Consider the following 22,866-nt stretch of genomic DNA (forward strand, 5'->3'; position numbering starts at 1 on the left):
GGATTTTCATTTTCTTTGTAGGACTCCAGCAAGCCTTATCCCTCAGACCTGCAGTCCCGCAGCCCCCAAAGCTTGAGTGATACGGGCTACTCATCTGATGGGATCTCTAGTTCCCAGAGTGAAATCACGGGCTTAGTGCAGCAAGAAGAAGAACAACTAAACGAAACAGGAATTGTAGAACCAAGTCCTCCCAGTCCTTCTGAACTTACTAAACTGGAAACCAGCATGCGCCCTTTACTGGAGTCAAAGAGCTTGACCCATCCATCAGCTGACCGAGGGAAGACATACCATGAATTACGGGAGGAGCAGAGGCAGAGGCAGAGGCCACGGTCACTGTCTATCACTCCAGAAGCCTTTGATTCCGATGAGGAGCTAGAAGACATAATGGAAGAAGATGAAGACTCTCTGGAATGGGATAATCAAAGGGAGAAGAAGGACAGCGTGGAGTCTTCAGATGATTTTGGCAGCAAGCTACGGCATGACTATGTGACAGATAGTAGTGAAGCAGGATTCTCCCCATTACCAACCAAACAGAAAGGCAAAGAGCCTGTCATGACGGATGAAGAATTCATGAGGAGGCAAATCTTGGAGATGAGTGCAGAAGAAGACAATCTTGAGGAGGGAGAAGAATATGATCGTGCAAAATACAGTACAAAAAATGGACACAAGCTTGATTCTGAGAAAAGCAGAGAGCCCACTGCATCCAAGAGACGCCTGCCTCACAGCTCGAGCAGCATATATGAGGAGGAACAAAAAGAACTGGAAAGCGCCAAAAATGATGATATGGCTGCATCTCAGGGAGGTCTGCGTCGTTTCAAGACCATTGAGTTAAACAGCACAAACAACTATGGCAGAGACATGGAGTTGAGCCAAGAGGCAGACATCAACCTGGACAGAGAACCTGAACTGGAGATGGAAAGCCTCACAGGCTCCCCAGAAGATAGATCAAGAGGTGACTATTCCTCCACCTTGCCACCAACCACACCCAGTTACACCTCAGGAACATCCCCAACCTCGGTCTCTTCTCTGGAGGAAGACAGTGACAGCAGCCCAAGCCGCAGACAGAGGTTAGAAGAGGTTAAACAGCAGAGGAAAGCCCGGCATCGCTCTCATGGCCCTCTACTGCCAACCATTGAAGATTCCTCAGAGGAAGAAGAGCTGCGTGAGGAAGAGGAGCTCTTGAGAGAACAAGAAAAGATGCGAGAGGTGGAGCAGCAGCGGATCCGAAGCACAGCACGCAAAACAAAAAGAGATAAAGAAGAGCTGAGGGCACAGAGGAGGAGAGAGAGGTCTAAAACGCCGCCCAGCAATTTGTCACCTATTGAAGATGCTTCACCCACTGAGGAATTGCGTCAGGCTGCAGAGATGGAGGAGTTGCACAGGTCTTCCTGTTCAGAATATTCACCCTCCATTGACTCGGAGGCTGAAGGATTTGATGTCATTGCCTCCAAACTGTACAAATCTGGCAGTGAGTACAATCTGCCAACCTTCATGTCTCTTTATTCTCCAACAGAAAAAATAGCTAGCTCTGGTTACCCATCCAATAAGCCCCTCAAAAGTGCAGAAGAAGCCTATGAAGAGATGATGAGGAAGGCAGAAATGTTCCAAAAACAACAACCTTTCCAACAAAGCATTTCATACAACAACACCTTTCAAGAAGTAAGTTATCGTGGTTCGGAAGACCAAAACAATTTTGAATATCAGTACATAGATGACTACGGTTATGACAGTCGGAGTGTGGATTCCTCGCAAACTGACTATCAGAATGAGCTTTCCAAATCTGGGACACTTTATGAAGAAATCCTCCAAACATCACAGAATATCTCCAGGATGCATCAATCTTCTTCTCTGGATTTGACAGTTGAGCAAGAAATGAAGAAAAAAGGGAGAGAAGATCCCTATCCAGAGAAGCAGTTTTTGAATGCTGAGAGTGCTTATGAAAGTGGCCCACTCACTCCGGGAACAAGTCCTACCCAACTCTCTGCTCCCGTCTCCTTTTCACAGACTGAAAGCAGCGCAGGTAGAATAATCCCTGATGTTAGAGTCACTCAGCACTTTGAAAAAGAGAGTAACGAGCAAACAAAGTTTCACAGTTCCTCAGTTACAGCTAGCTCAGTTCCAAAGAGTGTAGCTATGCCTTACTCATATAGTAAAGGAACTAGCCAAGTCACTACCATTGTTTCTAGTCCAGCTAGCACAACCCGAATGTACGGCTCTCCAACTTCAAGTGGCTCTGATGTATCACCTGTGTCCACCATTAGCCAAAGCCAGACAAAAGTAACTGCAAGTTATGGTTCTCAAACAGAAAACATTCCCAGGGTCAGTGGGCCATCAGTAAGAGATAAGCATCAAGGTGTGACTGATGGCAACACAAATGTACCCATGTCAACCCCCAAAATGTATTCTTTTTACAAAAGTTCCAGTCCACCCCTTTCCCCTTCTTCTCCTACTCAAAGTCCTACTTATTCTGTTCCGAGAACTGGGATGCCATCTAGTTCCGGGGTAGGAGCTAGAGCAACAGTTGAGTTTTCTACTCAAACACACAGCACAATTATTTCGTACGACATTGCAACTACTGGGGCATCAACAGCTTCTCCGATGATAGCTCAAGGAACACAAACTCCTCACCGAGCCAGCTCCCCACGCCTGGCTAGGCAACAGTCATCACAAGAAGCCCCCTTTATGGTCATCACCTTAGCGTCTGATGCAGCTATTCAAACCAAGCCAATTGGTGTAAGCTCTTCCATTTCACCACCTTCATCTCCAACTCAGCAAGGCCGCCAGCAAACAGTGCATAGTTACAGCCAAACAGCAATCAGTGCGGTGCAATTCCAGTCCCAGCAGGTCCAGACCACTCACACCAAGGCACAGCCAATTCCTGAAAAAGTCTCTCCTTATACTCCAGTGCAGAAAATGCAGAGCACTGCTACTGACCCTATGCCTGGTGTTTATAGCTGGGGCACACTACCTGCAGAGAATATCTCTTTGTGTAGGATATCCTCAGTCCCTGGGACATCTAGAGTAGAACCTGGACCTAGAGCATCTGGTAGTAATATTGTCGATTTGAGGACAGCAATAAAGTCTGTTCCAATCATTGTAACAGACCACGGAATGGATCTCACGTCCTTAGCTGCTGAGAGCAGAAAATACTCCCTCACCATGGACCAGTCACCGAGTCGACAATCCACAGCCATCCAACCTTTAATCATTAACCTCAATGCCCAGGAACAACCACATGCTATTATCAGCAGTGCCACCACTGTCAGCATAACAGTTGCGTCTACCATGCTTATGTCCCAATCAAAGCAATCAGTTGTCTATGGGGACCCTTTCCAGAACAGAATTGACTTTGGTCAAGGGACAGGAAGTCCAGTCTGTCTGACACAAGTTAAACAGGTGGAGCAAGCCATTCAGACCGGTCCTTTTAGAGGACCCATGAGTGGAGCTGGCACATCTGCTTTTATGGGCCATCCAGAAGCAGCAGGTCCACAGCAAACAAAATTTGCAAGGTACAATTTGCCCAACCAAATGACACCCATGGTAAAAAAAGATACACTAATCACTCAGACTAGCAATGCCCAAAATGTTGCGAGTGCCATTGCCAGGCCGTTTCCTCAGGATCAAAGCTCAGAGATCTATAGAGGGATCCCAGTGGAACTGAAAAGTCAGACTCCTTCAGTTGCTCTTGGAAGTAAGAAGTCCCAAGTGATGATGGTGCAGATGGATGACATAGCAGCAGGGTCTGTCACAAAACTCATCAAAGAAGAACCTCCTCCTCCTAACGCTCTGGACCTCACGGCAATGAAGCCTGAGAGCCAAGTAGCATGCTGTGATGTAGTCTATAGATTTCCATTTGGAAGCAGCTGCACTGGGGCTTTTAATCCATCTCCTAAGGTGCCAGAAAAGCATGTTGGAGAAGCAGCTCCCCTTGACACAGCTAGTGGCCAGTATTATGGAACCAGAGAACAGGAAATGCCGGAGACATACCCTTACAGAGAACAGCCGGCACCGGTCCCTCATCAGTACGAAGAGCACCGATTCCATCCGCATGGCATGTTTGGGAGATTATATTCCTCAATGTCAGATACAAATCTTTCTGAAATGGGGTTGAATTATTACTCAGTTAAAGGGGAGCAGCCCTTCCCTTCCCCTGCTGGAGATTCCGCTGTGGACCTGTCAACTATGAAGCATCCCTACAGCCACAGTTTTACAGAGGGAGGACACCTAGGACATGGGCTGCAATATGGCTCTTTCACTGACCTCCGACAACCCACTGAATTATTAAATCATTCGTATCCCATGCGAAGGTACAGCTCAGCCTCCAATATCTACTCCGATTATAGATATTCATCAAGAGGAGACTTGGCCAATTTCCAGGAAGCTAGCTTGGCTCATTACAGTGCTACCACTGCTCGTGAAATCAGCCGGATGTGTGCAGCCCTTAACTCCATGGACCAGTATGGGGGCAGGCATGCAAACAGCCAAGATCTTCTACAATATGGACATGGTGCTCTTGGAGCTGCACCAGGAGGGACTGGAAACATTATGGCTCAACAGGGTGCCATGAAACCAAATATGATGTACAATCCAAATTTCCCAGAGTCTCGTTCTGCCTTTGGAAACTTGGCCCAATATAATCTCTCAAGGTTTGGATCTGTCAGACAGGTACTCCCTTCCACAGCCACTGTACGAGCTGCCGACGGCATGATTTATTCAACTATCAATACACCAATAGCATCAACCCTTCCCATCACCACCCAGCCAGTTTCGGTGCTACGGCCCATGCTCCGAAGCCTGTACAGGCACTATGCTCCGGGCAGTATCACAGCTGTCCCTCTGGCTAGCCTCACCAGAGTACCCCTAGGTCCTCCTAGGATCCCCCTTGCATCTCAAAGTCTTTATCGCTATCCTGTGCCCAGCAGGATTCCTGCAGTTTCTTCCACATCTGTAATGGAAACACCCATGTATTTAGGAAAACCACTTAGCACCACTGCAGCCAGCACTGCTGCCAGCACAGTAAATGTAGCACCTGCTACTAAGTCCCCTGCTCCAAGCACAGATGGCTTGCAAAGACCTGAGCAGGCAGGGGTTGGCCCACGCGAGGAGGTGCCTGTGTCAACCTCTGAGGTTCAGGGTCCCGCCAGGGACACCAGCCAGACACAACAGGAGGTACCTCCCCGACTGCCGGCCCAAAAGCCTCCGACAGAAGCCCCACAGGCCATCCCTGCTAGCAAAAGAGCCATGGAGAGAGAAGAAAAGGAAAAGGAGGAAGAACGGCAGAGGAAGCAACATGAGCACATCCTCCAGTTCGAAAGGGAAAGAGTGGAACTGGAAAAACTGAGGCAGATGAGGCTTCACGAGGAACTAGAAAGGGAACGTGTGGAGCTACAGAGACACAGAGAGAAGGAACAGCTCTTGATGCACAGGGAAATGCAGGAGTTGCAATCCATAAAGCACCAGGTCCTCCAGCAGCAGCAAGAGGAGAGACATGCCCAGTTCGCCCTGCAACGGGAGCAGCTCGCCCAACAGCGCTTGCAGTTAGAACAAATCCAGCACTTGCAGCAGCAACTGCAACAGCAGCTGGAAGAGCAGAAGAGGCAGAAGGGCACCTTTCCTCCAGTATGTGACCCAAACAGCCGGATGCCTCCTCAGGTTACCCCTGAGGTAACGATAGAAATGCAAAGGACTTTGGCTCAAAACGGACAATACTGGCCACCCCTAAACCAAGCCTTTCTTGCTACAGCTGCCCCGGGGCAAGACGGACAAGCACAGCCTCGCTATCCAGGACTCCAAAGGCCTCTTACAAACTCAGCCTCCGAAATGTCCCTGCAGACTGAAGATCAGTGGGAAGCCAGTCGGGGTATAAAAAAACGGAACTCGATGCCTCGTCTTCGGGACGCATATGATAAGGAGCCCAGACATGAACCCTACTTGGTGAAAAAGATCACGGACAGCAGCGTGCAGACTGATGAAGAAGATGGCGAGGAACGTTTCTACGCATCCCGGCGGCGCCGTCCTCGGCGCAGCACTGATTGCAGTGTTCAGACAGATGAGGAAGACGATGCCGAGTGGGAACAGCCAGTGCGTCGCCGACGTTCCCGCTTCTCCCGCCACTCTGATTCTAGTGCCGAGAGTAAAGCCGATTCTTCAGCAAAAGGCATGGCCAGCATAGCCATTCAAACCATCAGTGACTGTTCTGTGCAGACTGAACCCGACCAGTTGCTCCGAGTGTCCCCTTCCATCCACGTCACTTCCCCCGACCCCAGGGTGGAGATCGTGAAGTACATCTCTGCCCCTGAGAAGACCCAGAGAGGGGAGAGTTTGGCTTGCCAGACAGAACCCGAAGCGCAGCCCCAGCCAGGCATTGCCATCCCTCAGCTCACGGTACCCACCTCAATCCCTCCTTATTCCTCCAACATCCAGATGGTCAGCTCTGGGCCTCTGGATCCTCATTCAGTCCGACAGCAAGCACTAGCCAAGAAGAAGCCTGTTCCTCTCGAAATTGGCTACCAGTCCCACTTGCCCACAGACTCCTTGTCTCAGCTTGTGTCACGACAGCCCCCCAAGTCCCCTCAGGTCCTCTATTCCCCAGTGTCTCCCCTCTCCCCTCATCGGTTGCTAGAGTCGTCCTTTGCATCCAGTGAAAGGCTCAACAAGGCCCACGTAACTCCACAGAAGCACTTCATGGCTGAGTCCACCCAACGCCAGCAGACCCTGCCTCGCCCCATCAAAACCATCCAAAGGTCTTTATCTGACCCCAAGCCCATCAGTCCCACCTCAGAGGAGTCTGCAAAGGACAGGTTTTCCTTGTACCAGCACGCCCTCCTGCCCGGCAGCCAGGTAAGATTTCTTGGTGTATGAAAATTGAGCGGGATCTGATAATATTTCGCCTCTTCCTTTCAAAGTCCCAAAGGTCTGTTGGCTTTATTAGTGGGTCCCATACAGTATATATAAACAGCAGGGCAGGAAAGAAGGGAAATGCTTTCAGCTTCAGACGAAGACTAACACATCACTCTTCATGTCCATAGCAGGTTCTGCATTTACAGTGTGAGCTGAATTCATATTCATAATTCATAATTCGTTTTACATGTCTACTTCCCTGCAGATCCACCACTGGATCTGTTCTTACTCGTGCTTCTTTCCACTTGCCCTGGGCAGATTGGAGCCTTTTTAATCCCCCCAAGCTTTATTTTAAAAAGTATGGTTTCTTTTTAAATTAAATGGATTATTGAGAAAATGTATATACTAAGCAATAAGCCTACACTAGAGCCAGCTTTTTATCTGACATGCTTAAAATTCATAGCACCAGTTTTTCAGAATCCTTTCCAAGACATATGCATAGTTAAAAAATGTTGTATTTGTCTTCATTCAATCTACCCAGCATGTCCCCAATATGACATTAAGTGCTAAGAAACCTACAGGAACAATATAGGTCGAAATGTCATCCTGTCTCTCTCACATAAATTAATAATGGTATCAACCACCTTGAATGTGTTTTGTTCCATCCTAGTGTGGCTGAAGTGCTAAATATGTTTGTAATTATGATGCATTTATCATCTAAATTTTTTTTAAAAAAATTTCTCTTTTCCTTAAATGCATTCTTGATACTGTGCAGTCTGTGCACACTCAGATACTAAGGACAGTTCAGTTCAAAACAGAGTGTGATCTGTTTTCTTCGGTTTAGGAAGTAACGTGGTAATACGGAAGTAAATGGCTTGTCTGTCTGCCATCTAGTGGTGCTAAAGGGAAATACCATTTTCTGCCTTGCATAAAAATATTTCTAACTGACGTACACAGGATTGTGATCTTTTCCTTGGCAGTTAAAAGACATCCTGTATCCCCCCAAAATATCCTCCTTGGTTAGCTGTCTTTTACAAGCGTTAAAGAAGATAAACCAACCGTAGTACCATCCTGCATGAAGTAAAACCATAATGTCTCATAACTCTTATCCATCAAGACAAAAGAGGCAAGGTGTTATAACTGGCAGGGAGAAATTCGGTTTTTCATTTTGGCCTCTGGCATAGCTGAAAAATAGGGAATGAACCCTGTCTTCCTGAAAATACCGAAGAGGGGACTGGCTGGAATGCATACATGTATATTTGCCTGGAGATAAAGAGGACAATGTACTTGCCACAATTTTTTCTAGCTCCCTTCCCCCCACCCCTTTTTTTGTTTCCAGTGAGAAATAAGTTAGAAAGGAGAAGGCAGGAATTAAGAATTGGATAGCAGCATAAGGAAAGGGTGCCCACTTCCTTCCCTGCTTCTCTGGAAAATCTTTCAATTAGCTGTACCAAGAGAACAATTCCCCCAGTTGGCACTTAGCCTTAAATATAGCAAATGATGTATAGATGCATTTTCATAAGGATACTGCAGTGGGAAAGTAGAATGAAATACCCCATGGAATAGAGGGCCCTGATGCTCCACCCACCCCCCAAAAAACCCAAGCCCATTATAAGTAGCTACTGTATTGGCGGTATTATTATCTCAAACAGACTTGAGTTCTGGCAGATCCTTGGAAAATAACACTGACAGTTAACATTGTGGACCAGTGAAGCCAAAAACCATAGCCTGTCAAAAATCTATTTATATTTAAAGCGACACAGAGCTTATTTTGATTGCAATGTAAACATATTTGCCAGATATTTCTTTCTTTCTTTCTTTCTTTCTTTCTTTCTTTCTTTCTTTCTTTCTTTCTTTCTTTCTTTCTTTCTTTCTTTCTTTCTTTCCTTCCTTCCTTCCTTCCTTCCTTCTAGACATCCATCCAGACATTTCACAGAGAGCTATCTCATCTTTTCTGTTGCTATAAAAAACAAAATTATAGTCCTAAAGCCTCTTGCTGAAGGTGTGTGTGTGTGTGTGTGTGTGTGTGTGTGTGTGTGTGTGTAGGGAAGAGGGAGGTTTGCTCTAACCTGCTGTGTGTGCAATTTTTCCAGCTGTTTCACATGATGAATAGCAATTGAATCTATAGCAGATTTCTCCTGTTCCAGTTCTTTGTTTATTCACTTATATGTCATGTGAGGAAACCTACAGCTTCAGATTGCTTCTCGTTTGCTACAGCCTTGAAAGCATCACTCTTCCAGGGTTTTCCAGATGAATTACGTAGACTAAGGGCTTTTTGCAAAAAATTGCACTACTCCTAAAATGAATGTTGTCAGCATAATGCTTATAGACGTGCATTTTGCACGCTTTGAGCCTCTGCAGGTGTCAGAACCTAGTAGACTTTTGCTCATCTGTAAAGTTAAATAGGGTGACTGTTACTGCTGTATTTGGACAGAAATTACAGGGCTGCCAGCTAGACAAGAAAGAAAAATAAATCATGCAAGAAGGTAGTGGCAAAGAATTTTAAATAACATTTCTAACAATAAGACAACTGTATGGATCTAATCACCAGGAGTCAGTCTCTACTTGAGGAATACTTTAGCTTTTTTAACCCTTTTTTTGTTTCCTTATCACTAATCAAGACTGGTGCAAGATGCAATTTGCAAATGACCTTCAACCATTACTTTTAGAATAAGTGTTTGAAAGCAAACACCTTCGGCAACTTGACTCCTGTGCTAAAATAGCAAGCCCCATAAAAAAAGGGAAATATTCTGTGTGTGAAAGGAAAACACAAAGAACTAGATGTACGTATGTATGAGGCCATGACTGAGAGATCTGAAAACACTTCTCAGCAATGCTTGTGGGTGGAGGTAATGTTGTAATGTTTTCAACTGTGAGGCTGAAAAAGATTTTGGATTTTTGACACCGTTGCCAAAAGGCAATTACAGATCTGCACCAATAGAACGGTAGCCTCTACATTCATGAAAAGTACTATTTATATTATATTCCGCATTAGCTGGTTCCAGCCTCAACTTCTGTTTTGGGTCCCACTATTTAAGAAGTTGTCAGGCAAATTATAGCAAGAACAAAACAAAAAAAAGGGGGGGGGGGGTAGCATGGATGAAGGAAGTCCTGTGAGAAGAGATGGAAGAAACATGCTTGTTTATCATTGATAGAAAGATTCTGTGAGGGGATGAAATCCATACTTGCCTGTGAGAATCAAGTAGTTCACAACCACTAAAGGATAAAAGGGAAAAAATCTTAATGATAAAAGTAGTTTGATGATTAAATGAAGGCTCTAGGAAAGTGGTGGGTTCTCCTTTCTAGGCATCTTCAAATTAAGCCAGGACAGTCTTGGTACAGTATTTATTTTTCATGCCAACTGAACACTTAACCTGAAGTGATATTTTATAATAATAATGAATAGATAGATAGATAGATAGATAGATAGATAGATAGATAGATAGATAGATAGATAGATAGATAGATGATAGATGATAGATGATAGATGATAGATAGATAGATAGATAGATAGATAGATAGATAGATAGATAGATAGATAGATGATAGATAGATGATAGATAGATAGATAGATAGATAGATAGATAGATAGATAGATAGATAGATGATAGATAGATAGATGATAGATAGATGATAGATGATAGATGATAGATAGATATAGATATGAATCTTCTTCACTTTGGAACTAAATATCTTTACTTACATCCATTATTTCACACCACGGAACGTTCTTTCTGTGGGACAATGTCCCCAGCAGTACACCAAAATATTTCAATTTGATTAATTGTAAAGTAATGTATATTTTAAAAGACTACCTTCAAATTATAACTGCATTCTTATTCAAACTGAATCTCCTTGTGTATATAATAGAATATAGAATAGCAGAGTTGGAAGGCACCATGGAGGTCTTCTAGTCCAACCCCCTGCTTAGGCAGGAAATCCTATACCACTTCAGACAAATGGTTATCCAACATCTTTAAAACTTCCAGTGTTGGGGCATTCATGACTTCTGGAGGCAAGTTGTTCCATTGGTTAATTGTTCTAACTGTCAGGAAATGTCTCCCATGTTCTAAGTTGCTTCTCTCCTTGATTAGTTTCCACCCATTGCTTCTTGTTCTACCCTCAGGTGCCTTGGAGAATAGTTTGACTCCCTCTTCCTTGTGGCAGCCCCTGAGATATTGGAACACGGCTATCATGTCTCCCCTAGTCCTTCTTTTCATTAAACTAGACATACCCAGTTCCTGCAACCGTTCTTCATATGTTTTAGCCTCCAGTCCCCTAATCATCTTTGTTGCCCTTCTCTGCACATGTTAGTACCAGTATCTACAGTGTCTTGATATAACAGGCAGGACTAATTTGGAATTGTGCCAAAGAAATATCACATTTATATTTTTCTGCTTCCTGTTTGCTCCCAATCACTTCTTTCTCTTTTGCATTCTCAGAATCATAAAATCCCTGATTTCCCAAATAACATTTCTCCAATCTGTTTAGCACACATATGATCTAAGCAACAAGAGTAGTGGAGTGCTATATATATATCTTATAAAATGGCAAAGCGGTTGCATTGTTTTCATAATAGTTGTGAAATCAAGCACATAATAAGAAGATTCTGAATAAAGCAGGGCCCATCTAATTCCTCTAGCCCATTACCAACATGAAAGGCCAGGTGCCTCTTGGTGAAATAAACAAGCAAACTGCCCATTTTTTCTCCCTTTAACTAGAGATTACTAAATATTCAGTAATTAGGGCTAATGATCCTAGGTAAGCCTGTCTTCCCTATGAATTTCTAGAATTCCCTTCTTTAAATTTTTTTCCCATGCCTGCTCCTAATCTTTTCCTACTCCTTCCATTTGAGTACAGCACTCCATGATATGCTATAATAGATCATATGTACACACAAAATAGAGATGACACATTTTACAAACGATGCAGTCTCAAATTCTTGGCAGATTCATTTGACTTCTCAATGTCACAACTTATCCTGAGCCATTGGGGAAGTTCTGCTTTAAACGTACAGCATTTTTGCTTCTGATTGGCACCTGACACAAGACATCTGAATTAACAATCTTGTGTCTAGTTTAAGGATAGCTTGTTGGAATTTTTAGACACCACAGCTTGGCCTAAAGTTGCATATTGAGAACAAAAAATGCTAACACGATTGGAATGCTGTACCCCCATACAAGCCTTATTCAGTTCCTGGGTCTGTTATTGTAACAGATCCAGGAATTATGGCAGTTTCTCCTCCTTTCTGTTGTGTGTCTGGGTACAATGCATCTATACAATGAGGGACATTCCTAAAGCCAGGAGATAAATAGGGACTGTCATTTATAGGGAGGCAAAAACACCGTTATTGTTATCTATTCTCCATTCTGCATGGTACAGTGACTGAAGTTATTGTCCCAGAAAGCTCAGGTCCTTTTACTTAGTATTCAGGCCCAATGAACAACACAAAATAGGTGGCAAGGACTAAGACTTGTATTTGCAAATAAAAGGTTCTCCAGAAACAAATTGCAGAATGGGCATAACCCTGCTCAGAGTTAACATCCTTATATACAGTTTTGAAAAGAATACATTGCCATGAACCAATCATGGGATCATACATCAGCTTAAACCAATCACTAAAAGCAAATCTATGCATAATATTTCGGTAGACAGAGTAACAACAAAAAAACTATCGCTATATGCTAAATAATGAATACATGTGTTAAAGTATCTTAAAATGGCTTGTTCCAACAATGGCTAAAACATGGGAGAAAGGTTGAAACTGACCTGTGCCATGGAAATGTATTGAGTGACTTAAAGATCAGTCCTTTTGTTGTGGGTATGAAATCTCCACATAAGTTTTGTTGTCCGTCTTCAAGAGTGAAGACAAATGCCAAAGAACTTGGCAAATAGTTTGAGAGAGTGTGTGTGGATCTGCATGTGTCTGTATGGTCTCTGAGGAGCTACAGCTACATCAGGAGCATTGTAGGGTTTGCAAATTTAATGTCCTTTAAAGGTCTCCACCACGGTTGTGAGCAAAATGGCTAATCCTGTTGTCTCCTGGTGCTCAGACCTGCTCTGCTGAAATCCCCACACGAAAAGCAGTCATCTGGGGCACGTGTCGGTGATCTCCCATCCTCTCCTTCTTCAAAGTATTAGCCACCTTGCTCGCAACCATGGTGGAGACTTTCAAAGGATACCACCCTTGGAAATCTCACTTTCTAATCACTCACAAAATTTTAATCCTAAGCATAAGAATTTTTTTCAGCTTTCTGCATCAGTCTCAAAGAGGTGCTAAGCAGAAGCACATTGTCTAGATCAGCGCCCCCCCCCTTTTTTTTTTTTTGACACCAGAGACCTGTTTCATGGAAGACAGTTTTTCTATGGACCGGGTTGCTGATAGTTTCAGTTTCACTTACCCACCCAACACTCACCTCAAATGTGCGGCCCGGTCCTTAACAGATCACAGACCAGTAGCAGCCCATGGCCCAGGGGTTGGGGACTCCTAGTGTAAATCATGTTCAAAGCATGTAGAGCCACACTAGAGAATAATACTTGCTAATAGATATTTCTGAAGAGATCATCACATTTTTACTTTCTTTTCCTCAATAATTACTCCTGTGTTTTACCCTTCCTTCCTTCCTTCCTTCCTTCCTTCCTTCCTTCCTTCCTTCCTTCCTTCCTTCCTTCCTTCCTTCCTTCCTTCCTTCCTTCCTTCCTTCCTTCCTCTTCATCTTGATTTATGAAGCTGATTTATTATTCTATACCTTGAGGGAATCTAGTGTTCAATAATAAGAAGTATAAACAACTCAAATTGAAAATATTAAAAATAATGTATTATTTCTCTTCAGCAAATAATTATCATGTCAGACTGATGACATTTGTCCTCTAATTTGAGACATTTTGCCTGACCTAGAGGAAATCTGAAGGCACCAGTGGTGGGTTGCAGGTAGTACGCCCTGGTACGGGCGTACCAGAGCCAGCCCGGAGCACCAGATACCATTCCGGTATGGTGTCCCGGAGGGCCCACCCACCCGCCCGAGCTCCTTACCTGTGTTTTAAGGCTTCTGTGCACATGCATGGCGCATACAGCGCCTGCGTGATGCTCCATGGAGCAGCTGGAGCATCACAGAGAGTCCATGAGGACACCACCGGGCCCGTTCCAACTGTACCGGTTGGAACAGGATTTGAAACCCACCACTGGAAGGCACCCAAAGCTCTTCAGGATCAATCTAATATACTGAATTGGAACAGCTACTATTGCCATCGTCAGGATCATATGATAGCTTCTTTTTTGATTATTGATCCCAAGTATTTATTTAAACATGCACGTTATTTGCATGATTTCATTTAGTCTTAGGGGGCCTTTTGGGGCAGGGTGGGAACCTGTTTTGCAAGATTCAGTGAGATGCAACTTAAAAAAAAAAAAACAGCAGCTATCTGAAATTATTAGCCATTATGATATTAGAGACTGTTTAGGGGCTATACGTCACTTGTGGATTTTGCATAGCAGTTCACCCTAAGTGCAAAAATAACAAAGAAATAAAAAATTGAAACCCTACAAAAATCTGAGTCGCACAAACAGGGAATTTTAATTTCGTTAGACCCTAGCCAGACTACCTAAAATATATAGATGTTTCAAATATTCTCTCCCCCCCCGCCCCCCCCAAGATAAATAGATTTGACTTATTTAAATCTGTGAATCATACTGGATTAATTTTGTATGGGTGGGTTAGGAAAAAATAGTTTGACTTCTGCCTCTTTCCATTTTTTTCTCAGTGTCAGTAACTGTGCCTGTTGATAGAGCAGACGTTTGCCAGCAACATTATTATTCATTCAAGATGTTTGAGTATCAAGAAATACTCGTCTCCCACATTAGGAAGTATTTATATAAAGTGCATTTTGTTCATATATTTTACTCCAAAGAAACTACCAACAGCCTTTATGAACTGGCTATTATTAGATAGTGCTCAAATCCACTAAGTGCTACGGTAGTGGTTTTTTAAAAAAATGTTAAAACATCAAAATATTAATATTAAAAGCATTGAAAATATTAGTATCTAGAATTAATCTTTTACATCTTGGGGAAAAGTACAGACCATGGTTATCATCTGCCCCTCCTAGTAAGTGAAAACGGCTGTGGATTCTTCCATCGTATCTCTGAATTTAACCAGACCTTCCATTGCTTTGTAGATTTCAACCTTGCAATCAAACACCCTCATTCGGAAAGTGAAGCGGACCCTGCCTAGCCCCCCACCAGAAGAAGCTCAGCTTCCTCTGACCAGCCAAGCCCACTCACAGATGTACATGCCTGGCTTCATGCCGAAGGGTATTGGCGGGCAGCCCATCCAAGTGACCAAAGCCAGCCTCCTTAGAGAACTTGACCGGGACTTGAAGCTGGTAGAGCATGAATCCACAAAACTGAGAAAGAAACAAGCCGAGCTGGATGAAGAAGAGAAAGAGATTGATGCCAAGCTGAAGTACCTGGAATTGGGGATCAACCAGAGGAAGGAATCTTTGCTGAAGGATCGGAATGTTTACGATTATCCGTATTTGATGCGCTTGGGAGAGAATCGAGATTATATGTCAGACAGCGAACTAAATAACCTTCGCCTCTCTGGTTATGAGACTAGAAGCCTCCTGACAAGGCCCAGTGCCACCCCTTCTAACCAATATGCAGAATTTTCCAGCACCCAGTATACTTCAACAACTTCCTACACCCCATACCAGTACTCCTCAGTTCAGACCGCTGCACCAGGCCCAGCTGCATTCCAGCAAACAAGATTTCAACCTCCATACTATCCTCCAGCAAGCAGCGGTCCTACTCAAAATGATTTCCAGCCAAGCCAGATGCCTGCTTATCCTTCCCAAACTACATACCAGGCACATAGCTTCACCCCAAGTACTGGATATCAGTCTGAACTGGGCCTACAGAGCCACCAAGGCTTCTGCCCACCTTACCAAGTTCAGACCGCTTATCCCAGTCAGCCTGCCCAGGGTGCTGTTCTTCAGACTCATGCAGATACCCACACAACCTCCCAGAAACCGAGACAGACCTCACTGGCTGACTTAGAGCAGAAGATCCTGACCAATTATGAAGTCATTAGCAATCCCACTGTGGTGATTTCTGCTGCGACTCCAGAAGTGATCTACAGCACCGCAACAGTGACCAGCAGTTATGATCAACACAAAGCCCCAGAAGGGAGGCCAGGAGATAGGAGCAGTGCTGCACAAAGTCCCTCTACAAGCTATTCTTCTGACTCTCTATACACCAATCTAGAGCAAAACATTCCTCGGAACTATGTGATGATTGATGATATCAGTGAATTAACCAAAGAGAGCAGCACGGGGGAGGGTCAGAAAGGGGATGTGCCATCACACAGCAGCAATGGGCTGCCTATCAAGGAAAAGAGGGAGGTTGCAGATGTAGATGTCTCTAGCAGACCTTGTTGCTATTCAAAAGGAGAAGAGGAGTCTGAAGAGGATATTTATGACCATCATGGTCCTGACCATCGGGGGAAAAGCTATCCTAAAAGCACAGAGAGCAATGGGAGAGTATCAGGTAGTTCGTATTACTATGGAGACAGTGATTATAGGCCATCCTCTCGTCCAGACAAGCATGGAGCAAGTATGGGAGTACAAAAACACTCTTCCAAAAATCTGGCCCCTGCTGTCATATCTTCCAAGCGCAGCAAGCATAGGAAACAAGGTATGGAGCAGAAGATCTCCAAATTCTCCCCTATAGAAGAAGCCAAAGATGTAGAATCCGATCTGGCCTCCTATACAGCGACTACATCAATTAGTAGCAGCAGTGTAGCATCCAGAGCAAGGAAAATGCAAGATGATATCACTTATGGCCTAAAGAAAAATGTATATGAACAGCAGAAATACTACAGTGTATCCAACAGAGATGGGATGGAAGAAGATGACAGAGCATATAGTGGTGGGCGATCAAGATCCTCTGGATATGTGTCAGAAAAACTGTCAAGCCGTGAAATTAGAAGCAGATCTTATGAAAGAGAGAGCATGGAGAGGCCTCAGAAAGGAAGCTCCAAGCCTTCCTCCCTTAGTATGAGTCAGAGTCGTGGGCGACCTCCAATTCGCACACAAACTTCAGAAGAAGAAAGTCCTATCAGTCCATTGGGAAAATCCATGGGTGTATCGCGATCCTCAGGTGGTCCTCTTCCTCAGTCAGCTGGAGACAGTTGCTCCCAGTTTTGCTCTAGTCACTCATTGCCTGATGTACAAGAACATATTAAAGATGTGCCAAGAACCCACTCTTACAAACACGAAGAAGGCTACATCATGGATGATTCACACTGTGTTGTTTCAGACAGTGAAGGTAATAACTACCTGTAGTGACTTATCTCCAAGCATGCCCAAGCGGGTCATATTTGCAAAGAAAATGCCACAAATTCCATTTGCTTGCCATGTGCCTTTTATCATGATTTCACTTTCTGTTTTATGTTAGCATGTTGCACATTGCATGTCCTAATGTTGTTCACTGCTTGTTCAGTGTGTTTTTGTGCTGAGGTTTCTGTTTTTATATTTCCTGAGTGGCTGCTGTGACATACATGCTGTATTCCTGTGATAAGCTTCTTCTCTATTTCATTGCATGGCTTCCATCAGAATTCCATCCTAGCTTTGGATCAGGAGATTCACTGTGATCTTTTTTGGTTTCTGAAGCCTACCACTTGGGCCAAGAGGAGACGGACTGGTTTGACAAACCAAGAGAACCTCGTTCAGAGAGGATGAGGCATTACGGTGGCCATTCCTCATCCTCTCAGAGGAGAGGTCCAGTTAAACACACCTACCATGATTATGATGAGCCCCCAGATGAAGACTTGTGGCATTATGATGACTATTCCCACCCACGTCACTCTTCCTCCAAAGATAACAGGCACCATGGAGATTATGGGCGACATCCATCTTCCTCCCGCCACTCCACTGATGACCTACCCAAGAGATCATCCAGGCAACACCCAAGAGACCCAGGCCGCCATGAGTCACATGGACGTGGACATGGGCAGCCCACTTCCCAGAAGAAGGCTCAGCAACCAGATTCAAGGACGCAGCAAGGTTATCCTCCCAGCTCCTCGGAGTACCCTCAACAGTCGCGACAGCCGTCTGGCTATCATCATACCTCAGAGCCCCAGAAATCCCAGAGGCAGATGCAACATGGGCTGCCGACTCAGCAGCCAAAATCTGAGCCTCTGCCTCACCAACAGCAGCAGCAGCAGCAGCAGCAACAACAGCAGCAGCAAAAGCAGCAGCAGCAACAACAACAGCAGCAGCAGCAGCAGCAGCAGCAAAAGCAGCAGCAGCAGCAGCAACCCAGGCAACAGCAAGTTGGGCAGCAGCAACCATCATCTAGGCAGCAGCAACCACCAGGCAGACAACCTCAGCAACAGCATCAAGCAGGTCCTTCTCATCAACAGCCTCAACAGGTTCGGATGCAGCAGCAACAGCAACAGCCACAACAACAACAGCAACAGCCACCACTGGGAACCCAAGCCCAACCATCCTTACGGCCAGCCCAACAGCAGCCTGGTCAGCCTCAGCCATCAGGCAAACCACAGCCAACTGCCCAAGCACAACCTAGCACTCACCAAGCAGGACCAGTGAGTACCACTTCAATTTTCTTTAAGGAGAGGTGTTTGATCATTCCACCATTGCTAACTGGCTGTTGTCTCACCCCTCATTAAGATGTGAATGATCTGTTCTAGGGTAGCAAATGTGTGCATTCTTCTCAATAGCCCACACACAAAAACCAAATATATATATGTATTCATGGAACACATGAATCATTCTACAGTCTAGAGGAATATATTATGTGCAGGTAAGTTTTCTTGATGGATGGATTGCAAGAGTTAATCATGGTGTCAGAGGTTCTAGAGGAAACATTCCGTTCAGCAAAATGTTGGAGAGAAGTAAAAAAAAAACACAAAGTTTAAATGGGGGGAGAATATAACAATTATGGAGGTATACCAGCTCCCTAGATTTCTGAAGGAGGCTTCATTTGTAGTCAAAAGTCAGGAGATGTAAGGGATCAAGAGAATAAACTTGGGAGATAGGAAGAAGAGCTGCAGCCAGGGCAATAGTCAGACAAGAGGTATCTCTATCCACAGAAGGAATGGGGATGGACAAAGCATCTCAGAAGGGAGCCTCCCTTATTCTCTGTGAACGACAAGGGAGGGGAGAGATTCTGTTACCTTAACCTTACAATAAAGTTATTATTAGTAATGATTGTTTTGGTTTCCTGCCTGGATTACCTCAGAGGGCTGACAGGAGAGTAGAGCCCACAGCTACAGAGCTGCTTTTAGCAATTTCAAGTTTGGGGGTTGAGTCCCCAAAACAGAGGTGGGTTCCAACCAGTTCGGCCTGGTTTGGCAAAACCAGTAGTGGTATGGCAGCCTGGGTCACTGGAACTGGCAGCAGCCCAGGCCTGCCACAACCCCGAACTGGTTCCACGGTTGCTGCCGTCACCACCACCATCTTGTTTTTGAGTTCTGTGTAAGTGCAGAACAATTTTAATTGAATTATGATTGTGCGTACGCGCAAAGCACGCACACAAGCGAACTGGTAGTAAAGCCGGCCAGAACCCACCCCTCCCCCAAAGGATGCCAAAGATTTAATTTTTAATTTGACAGGTTAGAATATTTAGATGATCATATTTAATTGTATTCAACTAAGTAATTTTAATATTTACATCGTATTTATTTCTTGTCCCAGCCTTGCTTGATCCTGCCCTCCACTATTTTGAAATGTGGTTTCTAGTTTGACACCCGCTGGTCTAAAATGAGCCCCCACCTGAAAACAGTTACCCTTTTCTGTCATTGAGTCTAGAATTAAAGAAACTTAGAAACGTTGGAAAGAAGGGGATCTTTGGAGAATTAGAATGAGTAAAGGGCCAATTAGAAATAACAAAGATGAGTCAGCTTTTTAAAATTATGGCGTCAAAGCTGCTAGGTGTGTTTTCAGCAGATGGGTTTTTTCTCTAGCATGCATTGCTATCCCCCAGGTCAGAGACTGGGAGAAAAAAGTATTTCTTAAACCAACAAATGAAACTTCTGTTTCCCGTTATAGGCTAAAGCAGAACAGCCGGAGGTATCCAAGCCTACCACAAAAGTGCCACAGGTGGGGAAAGCACCCCAGACACAACCACAGGGGACAGCTGGAGGTCAGTAAGCAGCTTCTCAACTAGGAAGTTGTTTTTAGCACCTACAATTGTGTGCATTTCACTAGGGAACACTAGCAGAGTTGATTTCCCAAGGAAAGATTCCACTTGCTTTTGCAAAATGAATTGCAAAATGATCACATGACACCCTAGGCAAGATCAAGAAGAAGAGAAATGTTTGGCCACGGTTGGCCTCAAAATATGTGCCAAATAGTATAGAATTAATTCACAGAAGACTAGAATTGTGTAAGTCATGGTAAAGATGCCACAAGTAAAAAAAGCCGCCTTAGTGTCTTCTTCCTGTGAACAGAGAGGATGGAACATCTCACCCTGATTAAAATCTGATAATAAATTGCTTGCTCTTTACTTAGCTCAGCTTAAAATACTACTTTCATTGAAAAACGCACATTGATAACTTCCAGTTACTTTATGTGCCTGCAAAAAATGGCCCTTCCTACAGAGAGTCAGTAATTGGGCAGATAAGACATGAACTTCTTTTGACTTGCCCTCATACTTTGCAACCCGTTTCATTGAGAGTTCAGATTGGAACTTATATTTTTATCTTCAGAAAGGCTATCAAGGGGCATATATTCATGTTAGGCTTTTGTTTATTTTATTTATCAAATTTATTGGCCACCCATCTTACTGCAGAATAACTCTGGGCGGCTTTTGAACTGCTTAAATCAGGGGTGTCCAACCGTGGCAACTTTAAGCCATGGCTGGCTGGGGAATACTGGAGGTTGAAATCCACAGGTCTTTTCCAATTGGAAAAATTGGAAACCTCTGGTTTAAATACTGAATATTTAGCTGTTATGCTTTTCTATTATGTTAAATTTATTTTAGTTGGGCATTGGGTTCTTTTGTATTTTCTTTTATTTCTGGTCACTGAGAGGACCATTTTCTGTATGGAAAGATTGGGTATAAATATTCTGAACAAATAAATGCTTGCCACTACATTTTTTTCTCTCGCAAGACTGATTGTATTTCATTAGTGAGTAAAGATATTTTTTTTTTAACAAACTCTTTCCTGGTGGTAAAGTATGGCATACATTTTATTGAATCCATACATATTAATTTATTTTACCACTTTCTCTCACAGGCATTAAGTTGGGCCCCAAACCAACAGGCGCATCCTTACCTACAGGAGCAGCAGCTGGACAGCCAGGAGCAGAGGGTGAAAGTGTCTTATCCAAAATCCTGCCAGGAGGGGCAGCAGAACAAGCAGGCAAATTGACAGAAGGTGGGAATTTTGAGTCACAATATTTTCAAGTGTTCACTTTTCAGATGATTGTGATTCAGGTGATCTGTCCTGCTGCTCTGTCTGTTAGCAGTCAAGATGCTTGTTATAACCTCAGAAACCATATACTGTTTGTGGACCATCACTGACTCTTTTTTGGGGGGAAGTCCCACTCAGTGGTCAGCCACCATGAATGGTCTATCGCTCTCTGGTACAAATGCTAGTGATTTCTTGGGTAGTAACACCTTGTTGTTTACGGTAATTCTCTCCCAAATGAGTATCATTTGTGTCATTTATTTAGTTATGTGTTTTGTTTGTACAACCTCTTAGTCTCGTGGTGGTTCCAATCAAACAAAGTAAGTACGATTCAAAGAAAGCACCTTAAAAGATATTGGGGGGGGGGGGATCACTCCAGCCCAACGTTCCTGGTTAACTAAAGGAAGCTCTTTTATCCAGCATAATACCAGAGCTCCCTGCAAAATAATTACCCCTTCAGAGCTTTCGTGGAGGCCCAGAGGAAGCAAGGCACTTCAGTGCATGGAGATTGCATGGAGAAGAGCTATGTCCATTCAACAGGCTAATTCCACCAGAATTTTTGTTTTGTTAATTGTTTTCGCTGAGTGTTCTATCTGTTATTGTTATTACTATAAACTGCTCGTGATGTGCTTTATGGATGCCAACAGGTCATGCATAAATATTTTAGAAAAAAACCTGAAGTTCTGGTTAAAAGAATATAGAGCCATGAGGACGAACTTATGGCATGTGTGCCAGAGGTGGCACACAGCGCCCTCTCTGGTGGCGTATGAGCTGTCACCCCAGTTCAGTCCGCTGCGCATGTGCGCACTCCTCCTACCAGCCAGCTGGTCTTTGGGTCTATGCCGCGCATGCGTGGGGCGTGTGCACATGCATACACAGGGGTGGGCATGTGCAGGGGGTGCGTGCACACATACTTTGGGCACTATAGAGCTTCAGACTCAACCTTATACTGTACCAGATGGTTTTAGGCACTGATTTGTCTTTCCTTTACTTCAACAGCCGTATCAGCTTTTGGCAAGAAATTCACATCGTTTTGGTGAGAGTACAATATTCGGTGAGTCATACTGGGTACTCTCATGCACCATCCACAATGTCTTTATCCATAACTACCAGGGCCATGTCAACGCGCTGAAATGCCAGGGCCCAGAAAATTCATATTTATTACTTGAAAGAATTCTGGTCCCATCAGTGACCTTAAATTGACATGTGCCCTGAAGCAGGTTATCCTATTGCTGCTTAACCTGAGTATCCCTTTATTTTCATTTCCGTTTTCCTTTATTTTTTTAGAATTTCCTTTCTCTTTACCAACAACTGTTTCTTTTTCTTGTTTCTCTCATCACTGATTCAGCAGGCATTTGGGGAAATAAGTGAAATCTCATCCTTGCACTGGAAAAACCTATGAAGAATCCATTGGAATTCATTTGCCGCTCTGAACTCTGGGTATAATAGTGAGTATCATCTATTTGCCTCCATTTCCATATCCGCCACGATGTATCAGGAGTAGAAATATGATCAATAGTTGACTTTCATCAAAAGTGACTGAGAGAGACAGTTCTTAGTAGATAAAGTCCTGAGGATTGGTGGTGGTGGTTTT

General features: G+C 44.0%; 1 protein-coding gene across 2 annotated transcripts in view; it reads left to right on the forward strand.

The window, feature by feature from the left end:
• The window catches only part of BSN (bassoon presynaptic cytomatrix protein), a 218,626-nt gene that overhangs the window by 186,988 nt on the left and 8,772 nt on the right, over nucleotides 1-22,866 (forward strand). For both annotated transcript variants that reach the window (XM_081936756.1, XM_081936755.1), the window contains exons 5-11: nucleotides 22-6,840; nucleotides 15,016-17,164; nucleotides 17,509-18,443; nucleotides 19,909-20,002; nucleotides 21,099-21,239; nucleotides 22,272-22,326; nucleotides 22,624-22,720. In XM_081936756.1, the coding sequence (XP_081792882.1) occupies nucleotides 22-6,840; nucleotides 15,016-17,164; nucleotides 17,509-18,443; nucleotides 19,909-20,002; nucleotides 21,099-21,239; nucleotides 22,272-22,312 (10,179 nt within the window). In that variant the 3' untranslated portion in view covers nucleotides 22,313-22,326; nucleotides 22,624-22,720. The remainder of the gene's footprint in view (nucleotides 1-21; nucleotides 6,841-15,015; nucleotides 17,165-17,508; nucleotides 18,444-19,908; nucleotides 20,003-21,098; nucleotides 21,240-22,271; nucleotides 22,327-22,623; nucleotides 22,721-22,866) is intronic.

This window comes from Natrix helvetica (assembly GCF_964273705.1).
Source record: "Natrix helvetica genome assembly, chromosome: 1".
Classification (NCBI taxonomy): Eukaryota; Metazoa; Chordata; class Lepidosauria; order Squamata; family Natricidae; genus Natrix; species Natrix helvetica.